This window comes from Bombus pyrosoma, linkage group LG14 (assembly GCF_014825855.1).
Source record: "Bombus pyrosoma isolate SC7728 linkage group LG14, ASM1482585v1, whole genome shotgun sequence".
NCBI classification, from domain to species: domain Eukaryota; kingdom Metazoa; phylum Arthropoda; class Insecta; order Hymenoptera; family Apidae; genus Bombus; species Bombus pyrosoma.
In genome coordinates, this window is record NC_057783.1 from 6,843,472 (window position 1) to 6,857,458 (window position 13,987).

Genomic DNA, 13,987 nt, shown 5'->3' on the forward strand with positions numbered 1-13,987 from the left:
AAAATACAGAATGAGGAATCATAATTTATAATCAGAGGTAAAAGCTCTATTCGCATTCAATTGTAAAGACAAAACCAAAGGAATGCACATTTTTTAATATATTTTACAAAACGTTCTATTCGTACAGCATATAAAACAATACTCTGTATTTATTTTATATTCACACATTAGCTCTATACGACTGTACCACCATATTCTTTCGTTATATGTAGAATATAACTTTATACAGTATTCGGCGCGATTTTCAAATGTCAGTACTATGAAAGTGCGGTATCCTTTTGTCGCGTGGTTCCAGCATGCTTTTCGCCAGTTGAAAATGCCGGTGTAGCGCTATCGAACTTCTCCGAATTGATCGTTTTAGTCGTACGTTCTCGATCGATTGTCAATTCCGTTGCATCTGAGCTCACGCTTTTACCAAAAACCCTTCCAGGCGAAAATTCTTGCTGCTCGTTCGAACTTGCACTCGTTTTCAATGACCTGTCGTGATTGATGTGCGTATCTTTCACTTCCTGCTTCACTTCGTTCAGTGGAACTCTTGCAGGTTTCGATGAACTCTTCAGATGCACAATATGATTATTTATTGAGTCTGTGCTGCTTTTTTTATGGCCTATATGATTATGGTGATTCGAGAATACAGAATCCGTTTTGCCTAGAAATTGGCTACCGCTATTTTCCATATTGCCGAGACCATTTGCGCCATTAGTACTTCCAACACTACTGCTGCTGGAAATATCTCCCATATTGAAATTTCTTTCTTTGGGACCAGTTTGCCAAAAGGAATCGTCGAACACCTCTGTGTCGCGTTGTTCCGGAGGTAGTCTGCTGATACGAGCCTTGACAATAGCCAGGTGCCTATGTACGTAATCTTGATGAGGTGCCAGGGCTGCTGCTCTTTCCAAACATTGAGCAGCCAAGCCTAACTTACCACGCTCAACCATTACGACGCATAAATTGTGAAGGCCTTGAATATTTGTTGGGTCCAGTTGCAGTATTCTACGATAACACTGCAACAATTAAAAAATCCCCATTAGTGTTTCTATGGTGCATAAAATATTTGAAAGAATTTTATGACTTCAATCTCTTTAACTTACATTTTCAGCAGCATCCAAATCCTTTATATTATTTATATAAATATCACCTAGAAGGATTAATCCTTTAACGTGGTCCGGATGAAATCTAACTAGTTGGTTTAAAAATGGAGCAGCTTCAAGGGGGCGTTGTTCATCTGCTAGCAAAAGAGCCAAATTGAATAATGCTGAACGGAAATCCTCTTTAAGAGCAACAGCATTACGAAACCATCGTTCTGCGCTTCCGCTATCATGGTCATCCATAGCCAGCATTCCAAGATTAAAATGAACTCGCTCATTGTTAGAATCCTGAAAGTAAGTATCAATACGTTTATGATGTGAAGAACTATTTTGAAATATTATCTTTATATTGTGTATGAATAAATGTAGAGCAAAATACTTTTCGTAAAAGTTTCAGAAGTCTTTCTCTAGCTACTTTTCGTAATTCAGCACGTCCTAGCTCTTGGAGTAAAATAGCTGAATTGAGTAACGCTTGTTCGTGTTCTGGATCAAATTCGAGAGCCTTGTCAAGATATGCTAGAGCTTGAGATGCTTTCCCTTGTTCAAGAAATACGACCCCAAGCTTAAAAATTAAAGCATTATCATATTAATAATTTATTTTTTTAATAAACATTGGTAACATTAATGATTTCATTCTTGATATTTACGTTGTAATAAATGTCTGGATTGTTACTATCGTAAAAAAGGGCCCGTTCATAAACTTCTTGGGCTTCTTTGGTACGATTAAGTTTAATTAAAATATCGCCTCGATTAATATACGCTTGCGTGTAATCGGCGCGCATACTAATGGCTTGTCTATAAAGCAGATCGGCTTCCTCTAACCTAGTTGCATTCTTCGCTATTAGGTTTGCTAAATTTACGAAAACATTCAAATGATTCGGAGCTATTCGCGCTTGGTACGACTCTCCGGGTTTTGCTTTTGGTAGTAAAGATTTTGCCTGAAAGAAAGTTATCAGATAAACTTAATATTACTTTATCATTAAATTCTAATATCACTACATTAAATATATCACTTTAATTATGTCTTTACCTTCAGATATGCGTCTTCAGCTTCTTTAAACATTTTCAGATGATTATAGGTTCTACCCACGTTAATGTGTGCACCAATGTCATCGCCTTGAACTTGCACAGCCATATTAAAAAAATTCAATGCTTCCTTGAATCTTCCTTGACTTTCCAAAGCGTGCCCCACATTATTGAACAATTTAGCATTGCGATCATTCACTTTTAATCCCGACATGAATATAGAATATTCATCCAACCAATCGTAATTTCTGATAAAAGTCTTCGTTGTGTGCGCAGCCAAAAGAGTTATTAATAAAAATAGTGTTACTTTCTTAAATCTGCAAATATAAGAAATGAAAATTAGAAATATGTTTTTGAGAAAATTTTGAATACTCAACGATATTTTCTTTTTAGCGAAATTTACTTTTTATCGGATAAAATGCTCCATCCATATCCAATGAGCATACAAAATCCCATAGACGGAGCATACAATACTCTTTCCGCAATGACGAATCCAACTGGGAAGAAGAGATTTGAGGCAGGTAAAAATGGGAGTATCATCATAGCCAAGCTCTATACAAAACATTCGGTTCATATTACTTCTTGGAAATAATACATTTACTTTAAGCGAAAAATACAGTTAGTCTACATTTAATACTAACCATTATGAGAATAATTGAAGTTTGTCTATTAGGTGTTAAAATTGCTGTTACCAACAATCCTAATATGGTCGTATGAGTTGCTATAGTGGCCAGATTACGTGGATCTGTAAAATTTTCTATTAACGGTATCGTTCCCATAGTCCAATCACAGCATAAATCGCTTGGAAGAAATAGCAGCCTTAGATTAACTGCTGCGAGGTAATTATAGGTAAGCTGCCTTATTGGCGTTGGGGCCACAGATGCGGGATTGTCAAATCTAAAGTGTCATTAAAGAATTATTTTTCTTCGTTTTACTATTAGAACTTTATTATCTACAAGAATAAGGTTCTTTGATATCTTTTAATTATTATTTATAGATACCTGGTAAATACAGGTAACTTTGAGCCCATTACATGTAGCCGAAGGATAAGTAAACTAAACGTGACAAGCGTAAGGACTGTCAGTCGTTTTGTACCTTCACTGGACCAAGCAAGCGATATTTTCTTCCCACTAAAAGCTGCCTTTAACGTCAGGAAAATATCCATTGCTCTTACCTAAGTAGGTAATGAAATATACAAGTTGAAATAAATATTTAATATTAATAAATATGGTTTACATATAAATTTACCTTTTGCACAACAAAAATTTCATAGAATACACAAACTGCAGTGGCTGTTATTCCTTGTTCTTTGCACAACATGGCAGTGAAAACAAAAGACATAGATAATATCAAAGATTTCCATCCTAAAAAAAATATAAAAACATTAATATCTACTTGAATGAATAGTAAGTTGTAGTAGTAAATCTATTAGGAAATAAGAATAAAAAGAAACTTTTAAACATTTTTACCTGTAGATCTTCTACTTCTACAGCATTTAGTGTACATGATTAGAGCCGCTAAATAAAATAAAGAGGACAATGTTTCTGCTCTTCCGACCACTCCTGTAACCTTAATACACGATTATCCACTGACAATGCATCTAAACATGAACTAGGAACTACGACGCGATCGATCGCTCGACGTCGACCCTTTGAATCTGGACACATGATAGATTGTCGCCGAAGGGAAGAACAAGGACTAGAAATAATTATCAAATAATATTCTCATATAATTTCAAGGTAACGTCGATCGATTCGATCGATATGGAAAGCAATCTAAATAACTTACTGCCTCTGTATGTATAGGATGAACCGCAAACAGAAGAGAAGATACAAAAGTTGCAGAATCAGATAGAAACATCAAGCATGTCCTGCAATGGTGATTAAGGCACACTTTATACTGATTTGTAACTACTTAATAAAGTGAATGAAAACAATTTCAATGATATATAAATAAATTACTAATGTTGTGTCACATTCCTTCATTATCTAATTTTTAATTTGCCTACTATTTGTGGGACTAAATCAATTAAGTTAAAAAGGAGAAGTCTTAGTTTAAAAAAGCACACACCTGAAATATAATAAGCATACTCCAACATGTAGGATAACATTAAGCAGGTGATATCCCATAGGATCCAACTGGTGAATCAGGTAATTCCATCGGAATGTGAGAACGCACAAAGGTCTATATGATTTGTGCGACTGCTCCTATTTGCAAGAACAGAATTCTTTCAATATTTTGTACATAAGATAATCTTATACAACTACATAAATAATAAAATATTTTAATTATACATTTCATAGGCTCATACATAGTGGATCATAGCAAAATAAACAGAAAGTTACTCTAACACTTTGCGTTTATTATACAACAATTTTATTTAAGAGCAAAATAAAGGAAAAACATTATCTTCGTTGAAACGATCGGCAAGCAACAAAAAAAAACAAACTTCTCTGACCAGAAATAAAATCGACTGAAAAAAAATATTGATTCTATCCATGTAAGAAACTTAAATAATTCGAAATGAAACTAAAAAGTTGACTTGGATAAAACTGATTCGAATCGAACCAAATCGAAAGGAAGGGAAAGGAGGAGAAGAGTTGAACGGATCAATACACAAGAAGGTAAAGACAAGAGTAAAAGGGGGAAGGGGGAATCGAAACCATCTTTCTATCGTATTCACCCACCTTATGCATAGGAGTACCCCAGAAATCATTGTAAAAAACGTTTTTTAGAGGTGTATGAGGCCTTAAGTCGCGATTATCTTTTATCGCAGAAATGTCATCGAAAACGAAGCCGCAATTAAGGCTATTTAGATAGACAGCGAACGCGCTTATGGCGACAATCGCCGCGAGTGCTCCCCGTGCAGGCACTCCCATCACAAATAAGACATTGATCGGCCGTATTTTTCTCACGATTTTCGACTTAGAAACCCTAATCGGGAACTTCTTTCGATTTCACTACCGACGTTATCTTTTGTTCGTTATATTTTTCCCCGTTTTCTTTTCTAACTATTTATGTTATCTATCTAACTAACTATCCTGTCTGTCGAGCCGAGAGTTTAACCCCGCGATGTCCAGAAGAGACGCAGGAATCTTATCTCTAGGCACGTAGACGTTGGTACGTTCCTCTTCGAACACATTATGGACGCTTATGTATCCAGTACTGTGGAATACAAGCGGGTTTCCTTACAGACCGATCTCCAAAATTCGATGAAAGACATGTCAATGGCAAGCAAGTTCAAACGTTCCCCAAAGGAAAAATTTTCAACACGGAATAGATAAACCGGCGAACCGGAATCGTAGATCACTGTGTGCGCGCGTTAAAATCGAACTGTCAAACAGTAGACGTGTATACGGTTGTACAGCAGTGCACGCTACGTATCGTGAAACGAGTACAACGCAAGTACGATATTACGACGGCGACGACGCGAATTTACTTCAGAAAGAACGCGCATGCGTGTTGCTCGACTAAGCGCGAACTACCACCGTACACATCTTCACCGACGTGTAATTCAAAATATCCTTATTCTTGAAATATTTTTTCTTTAGGTATATGTATATGATATTTATTATCTTTGCTTATAGCAAGTGATTGATCCAACAAATTCAGACATTATGTGATAGCATTAGGTTAGGTCTTGTAGTAGAAAATTTTATGTTTGGTTAACCTAACATATATACCGGTTATTTAGATTACTGTGCTATAATTGTTAGACTTGTTTAAACATCTATGGAAAATCTATATCTATGGAAGATATAGAGTCTTTTTTCGCAATCCCAACATGAATTCGCTAGAATTCGATAATGTAAATTGATTATAAAGAAATCACAAGTGGAATGTTATGTTATTGCATCGTTGGTTCTTAATGGGTTAGTTCTATTCATATGTGTTATATAGCTAACGAATACATCGAATAAAATATTTTTATTTCTACCTTTATTTGTTTTATAAAAATAAGCAAAGTTTCAATTGTATAACAGTGTTTAATAACAGGTACAAATAAAGAAAAGAGCATATGATATGAAGCATTTAAAACAAAGCGACCGCGCATAGTTAAAATCGACCAATAGGAGCGTCGCATCGTATAAAAATCGTGGTGGGGGAAAAGCATCGTAGACGACTCGTAGGGCGACAGTCGAGGTAGGCATGCCCTAAGCTTCGTTTGTGATGATATTTGCGCTGTTTGAAACAGTTTTCTCGTAAGGTGCCGAATCAAATTTAAATATCTTCTCACAATCGATGAAGTGATCATTATCGGCAGGATCAACACAATCATCTCGAGATTGCTTGGCAATCCGACAGCTTCTCGACACAGAAAAGAAGCAATCTTTCTGCAAAATTCAATAGCGTCCTTTCCGAATCTGCCGAAAAGAGTGAGTATTTACAACTTTGTTTCTCTGTTACCTGCGGTATCGAAAATGCCATTCACACGATTCGTACAATGAAAGATACGTTGAACTGAATCGTGGATAAAATCAAGTAAATTTGATTAATGAAAGGGAAAACGCGAAGTAAGAATAAACATTGATCGAATTGTTTTTAAATAATAATTCCGAATTATAAATGGCTACCTAATGTGTATAATATAGTAAATAAAGGAGAAAGGTGAAATAAGAAGATAACTGCAGCAGAAACAGTCTTTATGGATATTTTAAATACATTTTGTACGAATAATTTATTAAGTTCAAACGAAAGAACGGATAATATTATTGGAGAAACAAGGTAATTGTATGAATCGTATCCACGAAAGAGAAAGTTCAACGTATTTGTTTCGGAACTGCGCGACAGTGGCGATGCGTGAAACATAATATAAAGGGGCTGCAAGCTAGGGGAGAAGTACAAAGAAAAAAAATCACTTTACGTTTCGACCGGTATTTGTTGGTTCGAATTTGTCTGTACACTGACTACCTCCATGTTTTCGTATTTATAATGTTAAAACTATATTATTGCGTTCATATTTGTAACGTTTCTCGAAGTAAAATTAATTATATACGTTTTTGGAGTAAGATTAATCGTTTTTAAACATATATATGCAATATATTTGTCATTATTGTTTTAACTAACAATGTATAAATTTCAATTTGAAGAAAGAGTGAATAGTGGAAATTCATTAGAAAATATGTACATATTAAATAATTATTATATAGAACGAAATAAATGTTGTTCTAGTCTTTAATTAAATTCAATATTATTTCTTATTTTGCGTTACTTCTATATATTCTATATATTCTATATATACTTGTATATAATGTATTTGTCACTTAAGAAAGAGAGTATAGATAAAAAGTGCATAATTCTATGATAGTCCATAATATATAACAATCCATGCTACTGAATTAAAATCTTTTAATTTCAGTTTGATGTTTTAAATTTGAAAATTTGAGTTATTAAGATATATTAACATATGATAGAACATTTGCGAATTTTAATCTAATTTAAATTCTAAGTTACCAAAATTATTATTTGTTTCATTTTTATTCTACCAAAAATTAAGTACTTTATTTTCAAATTTGTAACTCAAATTTTCATGTATTTATAAGTATACATTGTATTGGTCTATGATGTTTCTATATTGATAATGTAAAATAATTAAAAAATTAATACAATTTGATAGAAGTGTAAAAGCTTCTGTAAAGCTACCGGAAGTTATCGAAAAAATAGAAGTGAAGTAACTATGTATTGCTAGACTCCTCGAGGCAATAGGCTCAGAGAGCAATGCCATCCGATCGATCGGTTTACGTCTGGGCGTCCCGACGCCAGCTGCAATGCTTATACGTATACAGGGTGTTCACTCCAACGCGACATACAGTTCTTCAACTATTTGCGAACATGTAACATAATATTGTTATTAATCAAAATCTATCTATATTGATGAGATATCTGTTAATTGATAGTACAACCAGGAAAAGATTGATTCTTCATCAGAAAACAAGTTCAAACATAAACTAAATTTGTTTATTACATATTATATTTCTGAAAAAATTGTCTTTAAATATTTTCATGGTATCTGTCATTATTGCTCCTCCTTATGTTTGTGTATTGAATTTGAATTGAATTCGAGTAAACACTCTGTATATGGAGTAATATAAATTGTGACGTCCCCACGAGTTTTTCCTTTGATTGCATAAGCTTAAATTTTTCATTATGATATTTCTCCTTCCCCTTAAAATTTATATTCTTTCAAATTCATTAAAAAAGGAACCTCTTTTACTTAATAAGTAAACATTACTAAACTACTATCACAAGAATAATTAAATAATTAATAAATTATGTCTGTGGACATGATTTATGTCTATTAAAAAACGTTACAATGTATTTATATATTAAAAACACCAATCTGTTAATATTTAATTGGTGTTGGGTTTAATCCGATTTTTAGGAGTAAAGCATGAGCCAGGAGGATCAAGAGAAAAGTATGGATAAGAAAGAAATTGCAGAGGAAGAGAGAGAGAAAATGTTGAACGCCGAGAACACTAAACATACGGTGGCATCGACCGCTCCAGACGCGGAATCCGAAGACCAGAAACCTAAGAAGAAAATTCCAATTGGCGGTATTAAGATGCCCGGCTTCTGTCGTACAAAGAGCAAGGAGTTGTGTAAAGTAATAGCAAAGGAATTTTCTCTTTAATTCTCTTTAAACTGTCTTTCCTTTTTGTTTCAATAATAGTATATTATCAGGACTGTCTTTTTAAGTGGCCTTATCTCTCTGACAAGATATCTAGGACCTTAAGAGTTTCAGCTTGCTTTAAACCTTACTCCAGAATGCTTTGCAACATGCTTCCTCAAGAAATCCAAGTCTGATAGCCAGATTGCGGATGTTTATGTAAATTCGAATTTTTATGGATAAAAGATAAATAGAAATTTGTTTCATCCTCTAAATATTACGTATTTATACATTTAAATTTTCTATATATACATACACATCCTCAGTCTACTAATAGCATCCTGCATTTTTTACCACCCTATAGAAGATGTAATGCATAAGGAAAGCGAATGTTACTTGTATCCGCAATATTTCATTCATTCTTCAGAATTATGTAGAAATCATTGTAATCGTGTAATCGTTTTGTATGGTGTACGACTGTCGTTGAGATTCATATATTCTATTTTAAATTGCTCGCTGCACGCGCTGGTAGTCACGCAAACATTGCCGCGGGCGTTTAAATAAATCTCTATAGAACCCGTGTAGAATATGATTATACCAATTGCATCGAAACCTTAATTTAAACGGATATAAACATAGACGACACCACGAATATAAATTTTTCTTTGCTCCATTGTCTGTTTATAAAGAAACGATGTCATTTGAAAGAGCACAAGTTCCTGGAGCACCATGGCGTGTTCATGAGGGGTGTTCATAGCCCCGTAACGATTTTTTTTCCAACATTAAACCAATGGATGACGTCAGACGAACAGCACACCTGGCATTATTGATTATGTACCTTTTAAATAATAAATATCGGTACAAAATGATGATGATGATGATTTTTTAATTGAATATCGATGTTATGCAAGAAACATATATTGTATAGGGAACATACACCAAATGCATATATAATTTCTATTGTTAGGAGGATGATTGTAAGCCTACTGAAATTGGAGAAGGCGATTCAACGGAAAAAACTGTTAAAGAAAGTGATCAAAATGTATCATCAGAGAAAACAAGCACACCGAATAAAGACGCAAAGGAAAAGGAAAGCCGCAAAAGAATTCTCGACACCATAAAGTTACCCTTAGTCTCTGTTTTTCCTAGAAAAAAAAATAAGGTAGTTAATAGTTAATATTTTCTTTATATTAATTTTTCTTTAAATTATCTTTTTTTTAATAAGATTCTTAAACAAAGTTCCAATATAATATGAAATTTGTGTCAACTATCTATGATAAAAATGAAATATATCGAGCGAAACCTTATACAGTCTTGAAACAATTTACCACACTCAAGCACGTACTGCCTTTTATCAAGGTGTATGCTTCGCCGTTAATAGCTGCTTTATTCGTTTTAGTCAGTAATATTTCAACGTACGAAAATGCAAATATTATTGTCTTATAAATTTCAATACAAACAAAAATTAATTATACATTATTTTGTAATGTATTATAAATTATTTTAGGAAAGTGAAGTGGAATTGGGAATTACTGGAGCTGCTGGATTGGCGAGTGTTGAAACTCTTGACGATGTTGTAACGGAGAAAAATCCTATCGGTAACGAAGATGGTATGGAAACTGTTCGACTCGATGGAGATGCTCCAGACGGAATTGAATCTCCTAAACAGCATTTTCTTGTAGCTTGTATATCCGCTGCAAGGAGAAATTTATTTGCGCTAGGTACGAAATTACGACTTGGATTTGAATCTTTTTATTTTAAATTTAAAATGTTGAACAATTTCAATTATGTAAATTTAAATAATGTAGGTAATTAATTTTTTGTGTAATGTATGTATTAATAATAGTGACAACATTGTGTATCCTGGTATCAGTCGTGATTATCATCTGTATCGCTTGCATCGGTCCGAGAAAGAATGTTTCACAGTTGATAAAGGATGGGAGCTTTGTCAAAGCAGTAACTTCTTGCGGACCTGTGCAAGGTGTGTCAGAAGATGGTGCATTCGCATTTCGTGGGATCCCATATGCAATCCCACCATTAGAAAATCGTCGTTGGCAACCTGCGGAACCCCTAAGAAAAATTGAATACTGCTGGACGAATACGTATCAAGCACACAATTCCTCGAAAGTTTGTTGGCAACGAGAGGCTTCAGGAAGGACTATCGGAAGCGAAGATTGCTTATATTTAGACGTTTTCACGCCTGAAGTCAGATATGATTCGCCTTTATCGGTGGTCGTTATGATTGGTGCTGAAACCCTCAGTGGTGGTTCTCCAGGTGTAATGCAGCCTTCTGCAAAACTTGCTCGTGTCCGTGATATGGTGTTTGTTAGACCTAACTTCCGGTTAGTCTTAACTCCTTAACTTGATTTTGATAACATTATATAATTTATATAAATATTTTAAATGTTAAGTTTTGTTATATTTCAGGTTAGGAATCTTCGGCTTTTTAGCTGCAGATCAACTTTCAAGAACATCGCATCCTCTCACATCCGGAAATTACGGGTTGTCGGATATTATAGCAGCGCTTCAATGGGTTCATCTTAACATTGAACATTTCGGGGGAAATAAATCGGCCGTAACTTTATGGGGTCATCGGGCAGGAGGAACGCTTGTCACAACTTTAGTTGGCATTCGGCGAACAAGGGATCTTTTCCAGCGAGTGTGGATTTCCAGCGGTAGTGCGATATTTCCCGGAAGAGAGTTAGAAGTTTCTGAAACACTTAATGAACTATTTTTAAATTCTACAAGATGTAATGACGCCGCTTGTTTGCGAAGCAAAAGTGCCGAGGAGATAATGGATTCAGTTCCTGAGACATGGCATTTAGGAAACGTTGGTCTGCCTGAAACCAGAGAAGCGACAACAAGAGATAGGAGACATGAATGGTTAGTGCTTGATCGTGCCATTCTTCAGGAACCTGTAGGTCAAATTTGGGCAAGGGATGAATTTTCGGTGAAAATTGTAATGGGCACTACTGCTCATGCTGGAGTCCCTCTTAAGTATCTCACTTCCAACGCTACTCTCAATTCCACACAAGTAGAGAAAATTGTAAAGGAGTCCTTATTAGGAACATCTGGCTTAGCGGACGAAGCTCTCAGGTTAGAATCTTTTATTTATTATATATTTCATTATTAATCAAGGCTAGAAGTTGGAGATCGAGAAATATAAGAAATTGAAATTTCTTTAGACGTTATAACGCAACATTGAAAGGTTTACTAAGCATGATCTCGGACGTTCGTGTGGTATGTCCATTGCTGACAGTTGCCAGAATGAAGACCAATATTCCATTCTACGTAGCGACGCAGCCACGGGGTCATATTGCAGATCCTGATTGTGATGCAGCAGCGATACTCGGATCATATGCTGCTCGTACTCCTGCTGAAAAAAGACACGTATCTGCTATGCAGCAGCTTTTCAATCACTATGTTTGGCACGGCGAGGTAGCTCAGGCAGATGCTAATGGTGTAAAACGAGTCTTAATTGTTGGACAAGATACGCTTCCTGATCGTGACTATCCTAATTGCGACTTCTGGATAGCAAAAGACATAGTTCCATCTTATGGTCGAGTCGATTGAATTCTCTTTTTCTCCTTCCTTTTTTTGGAATTATATGTTTGATGGTCATTTCAAGATTTCGACTATACTTGACATGTGCTGTACTCGAATGATCTTGCTTTACAAGCTTTTTGGAAAGACATATCTCTTCTTGATTTTGAAAAGTGAAATAATAAAATTTTAAATTGCTATTTTCTATTTATCTCTTTTTTATAATAATTTTTATATGATAAGAAGCGTTATTATGTTTTACGAAAAATTGAACAAAAATCTTTAAGATATCTTATTACAATTTATTGATATAATGATTGAAATACTCAATCATATCATAATAATTTTATAAGATAATAATAGAAGCGTAAACAAAATGCACGTTACTTATTTTTCTTATTAAATTGTAGATGCAAAATAACTGATAGTAATTCAGAGGTCTAGATTCACATCAAAAAAGTATAAAGAGAATTATTCTTTTAGTTCCTTTTCGTTTTTTTTCTTTTTTTTTAAATAGCGTATTCTGTTTTCCAATTCTATGATTTACATTATCTTTAAAGAAACTAGTATTAGTTATTGTATAAACCAGATGAGTACAGCGTGACGTTTTAATTCTGAAATCATAAACCTGTATTTAACCTCATATGTGAAATTTGAGAGTAAAGGATAATTATTTATTACTTTGATTTTACAATCATTGCTTAAACAATATAAGGAATATTTTTTTTCACAAAGTGCGAACTCAATCATGGGTTGTTCAAACATTTTTAGGTATTAAGAAGCACTTCGCATTAATTTACCTGAATGTATTGTTTTTTTAGCACATTCGAGAGAATATGTACTGTCATTTTTTAATAAGCTGCCAGATATTTATACGTATAAAAATTCATGCATTTCCACGGAGGGTACTCGATATTTTCTTCTTTGTACATATATTACTGTTGCTGTTTTCCCTTTTTGTTTCAGTATGCTTAAAGTATTCCTATCCCCGTATGAGTATAGAGAGATATATACATGTATATATATATCTTGAATCTGATTTTTGAACTGTAAGACTGATTTTACAAATCGGCATTTCATTTCCGTATGAATGTCTTTTTATGTTAGTTTTAACTGTGAAAATAATTTTATAATGTAAAAGACCTGTTTCTCTAAGTAAAGTTTTTATCATATTGCAAATGAATGAGATGTGCAAGAGATTTTCTTTAAATACGTCGGCATTGATGTTTATGTACTTATAGAGTTCATGTTTTTTATAATATTAAATTGCACCGTGGCACATACTTATTCCTTTAACTTAGAAACTTGTATAGATTTAGGAATATTATGTATATCCTGATAACACTTCCAATTAAAATATTGTATTCATTTTGTACTAATTTAGAAAACAGCGGTTATAAAAATGTATGGTAAAAGTGTAAAAATTTTGGATATTCCTAAATCTATTATAACTTTAATGTTTGATATGATTTTTGAATTGTTGTGCGTCAGAATGTTTGTGTGATATTTTGAGAAAAATAAAATGTAATTCGTTTTTCAACCTTTATAGTTAAAAATGGATCATCTATTACGATGGAATATACGTAATAAGCATTATTTATTAATATAATTATTATAACAAAATAACTTTCAATAATTTAATCGTCATCTTTCACTTATTAATTGTAAATTTAATTCAATGAGAAAATAAGAAGTGCGATTTTAAATACAATTATTAATTTAC

The 13,987-nt window shown here is 33.7% G+C and overlaps 2 protein-coding genes and 1 long non-coding RNA gene across 5 annotated transcripts; 2 read left to right on the forward strand and 1 right to left on the reverse strand.

Annotated features, from left to right (window-relative positions):
• Nucleotides 1-80: 80 nt before the first annotated feature.
• LOC122575007 (protein O-mannosyl-transferase Tmtc3-like) lies at nucleotides 81-5,538 on the reverse strand. The gene is made up of 13 exons (XM_043743307.1): nucleotides 4,802-5,538; nucleotides 4,185-4,321; nucleotides 3,903-3,984; nucleotides 3,584-3,683; nucleotides 3,363-3,478; nucleotides 3,116-3,288; nucleotides 2,756-3,011; nucleotides 2,518-2,666; nucleotides 2,119-2,431; nucleotides 1,736-2,026; nucleotides 1,468-1,650; nucleotides 1,092-1,376; nucleotides 81-1,004 (listed from the first exon to the last, which is right to left on the reverse strand). The coding sequence occupies exons 1-13, from the start codon at nucleotides 4,991-4,993 to the stop codon at nucleotides 258-260; spliced, it is 3,024 nt and encodes a 1,007-aa protein (XP_043599242.1). The 5' UTR covers nucleotides 4,994-5,538; the 3' UTR covers nucleotides 81-257.
• On the forward strand, nucleotides 1,260-4,136 carry LOC122575021. 2 transcript variants are annotated; one of them, XR_006319283.1, is made up of 7 exons: nucleotides 1,260-1,382; nucleotides 2,508-2,635; nucleotides 2,788-2,963; nucleotides 3,112-3,296; nucleotides 3,388-3,520; nucleotides 3,607-3,853; nucleotides 3,920-4,136. It is a non-coding gene; the product is annotated as an uncharacterized LOC122575021 (long non-coding RNA). The 2 variants fall into 2 exon arrangements; XR_006319284.1 differs by having other exon boundaries at nucleotides 3,112-3,292.
• Nucleotides 5,539-5,829: 291 nt separating the features above from the next.
• On the forward strand, nucleotides 5,830-12,471 carry LOC122575010 (neurotactin). Of its 2 annotated transcripts, XM_043743309.1 has the most exons (9): nucleotides 5,830-5,986; nucleotides 6,111-6,257; nucleotides 6,322-6,490; nucleotides 8,497-8,718; nucleotides 9,689-9,883; nucleotides 10,229-10,442; nucleotides 10,568-11,063; nucleotides 11,149-11,817; nucleotides 11,907-12,471. In XM_043743309.1, the coding sequence occupies exons 4-9, from the start codon at nucleotides 8,506-8,508 to the stop codon at nucleotides 12,292-12,294; spliced, it is 2,175 nt and encodes a 724-aa protein (XP_043599244.1). In that variant the 5' UTR covers nucleotides 5,830-5,986; nucleotides 6,111-6,257; nucleotides 6,322-6,490; nucleotides 8,497-8,505; the 3' UTR covers nucleotides 12,295-12,471. The 2 variants fall into 2 exon arrangements, with proteins under 2 accessions (XP_043599244.1, XP_043599245.1); XM_043743310.1 differs by lacking the exon at nucleotides 9,689-9,883 and having other exon boundaries at nucleotides 5,831-5,986; nucleotides 6,111-6,490.
• The last annotated feature ends 1,516 nt before the right edge of the window (nucleotides 12,472-13,987 follow it).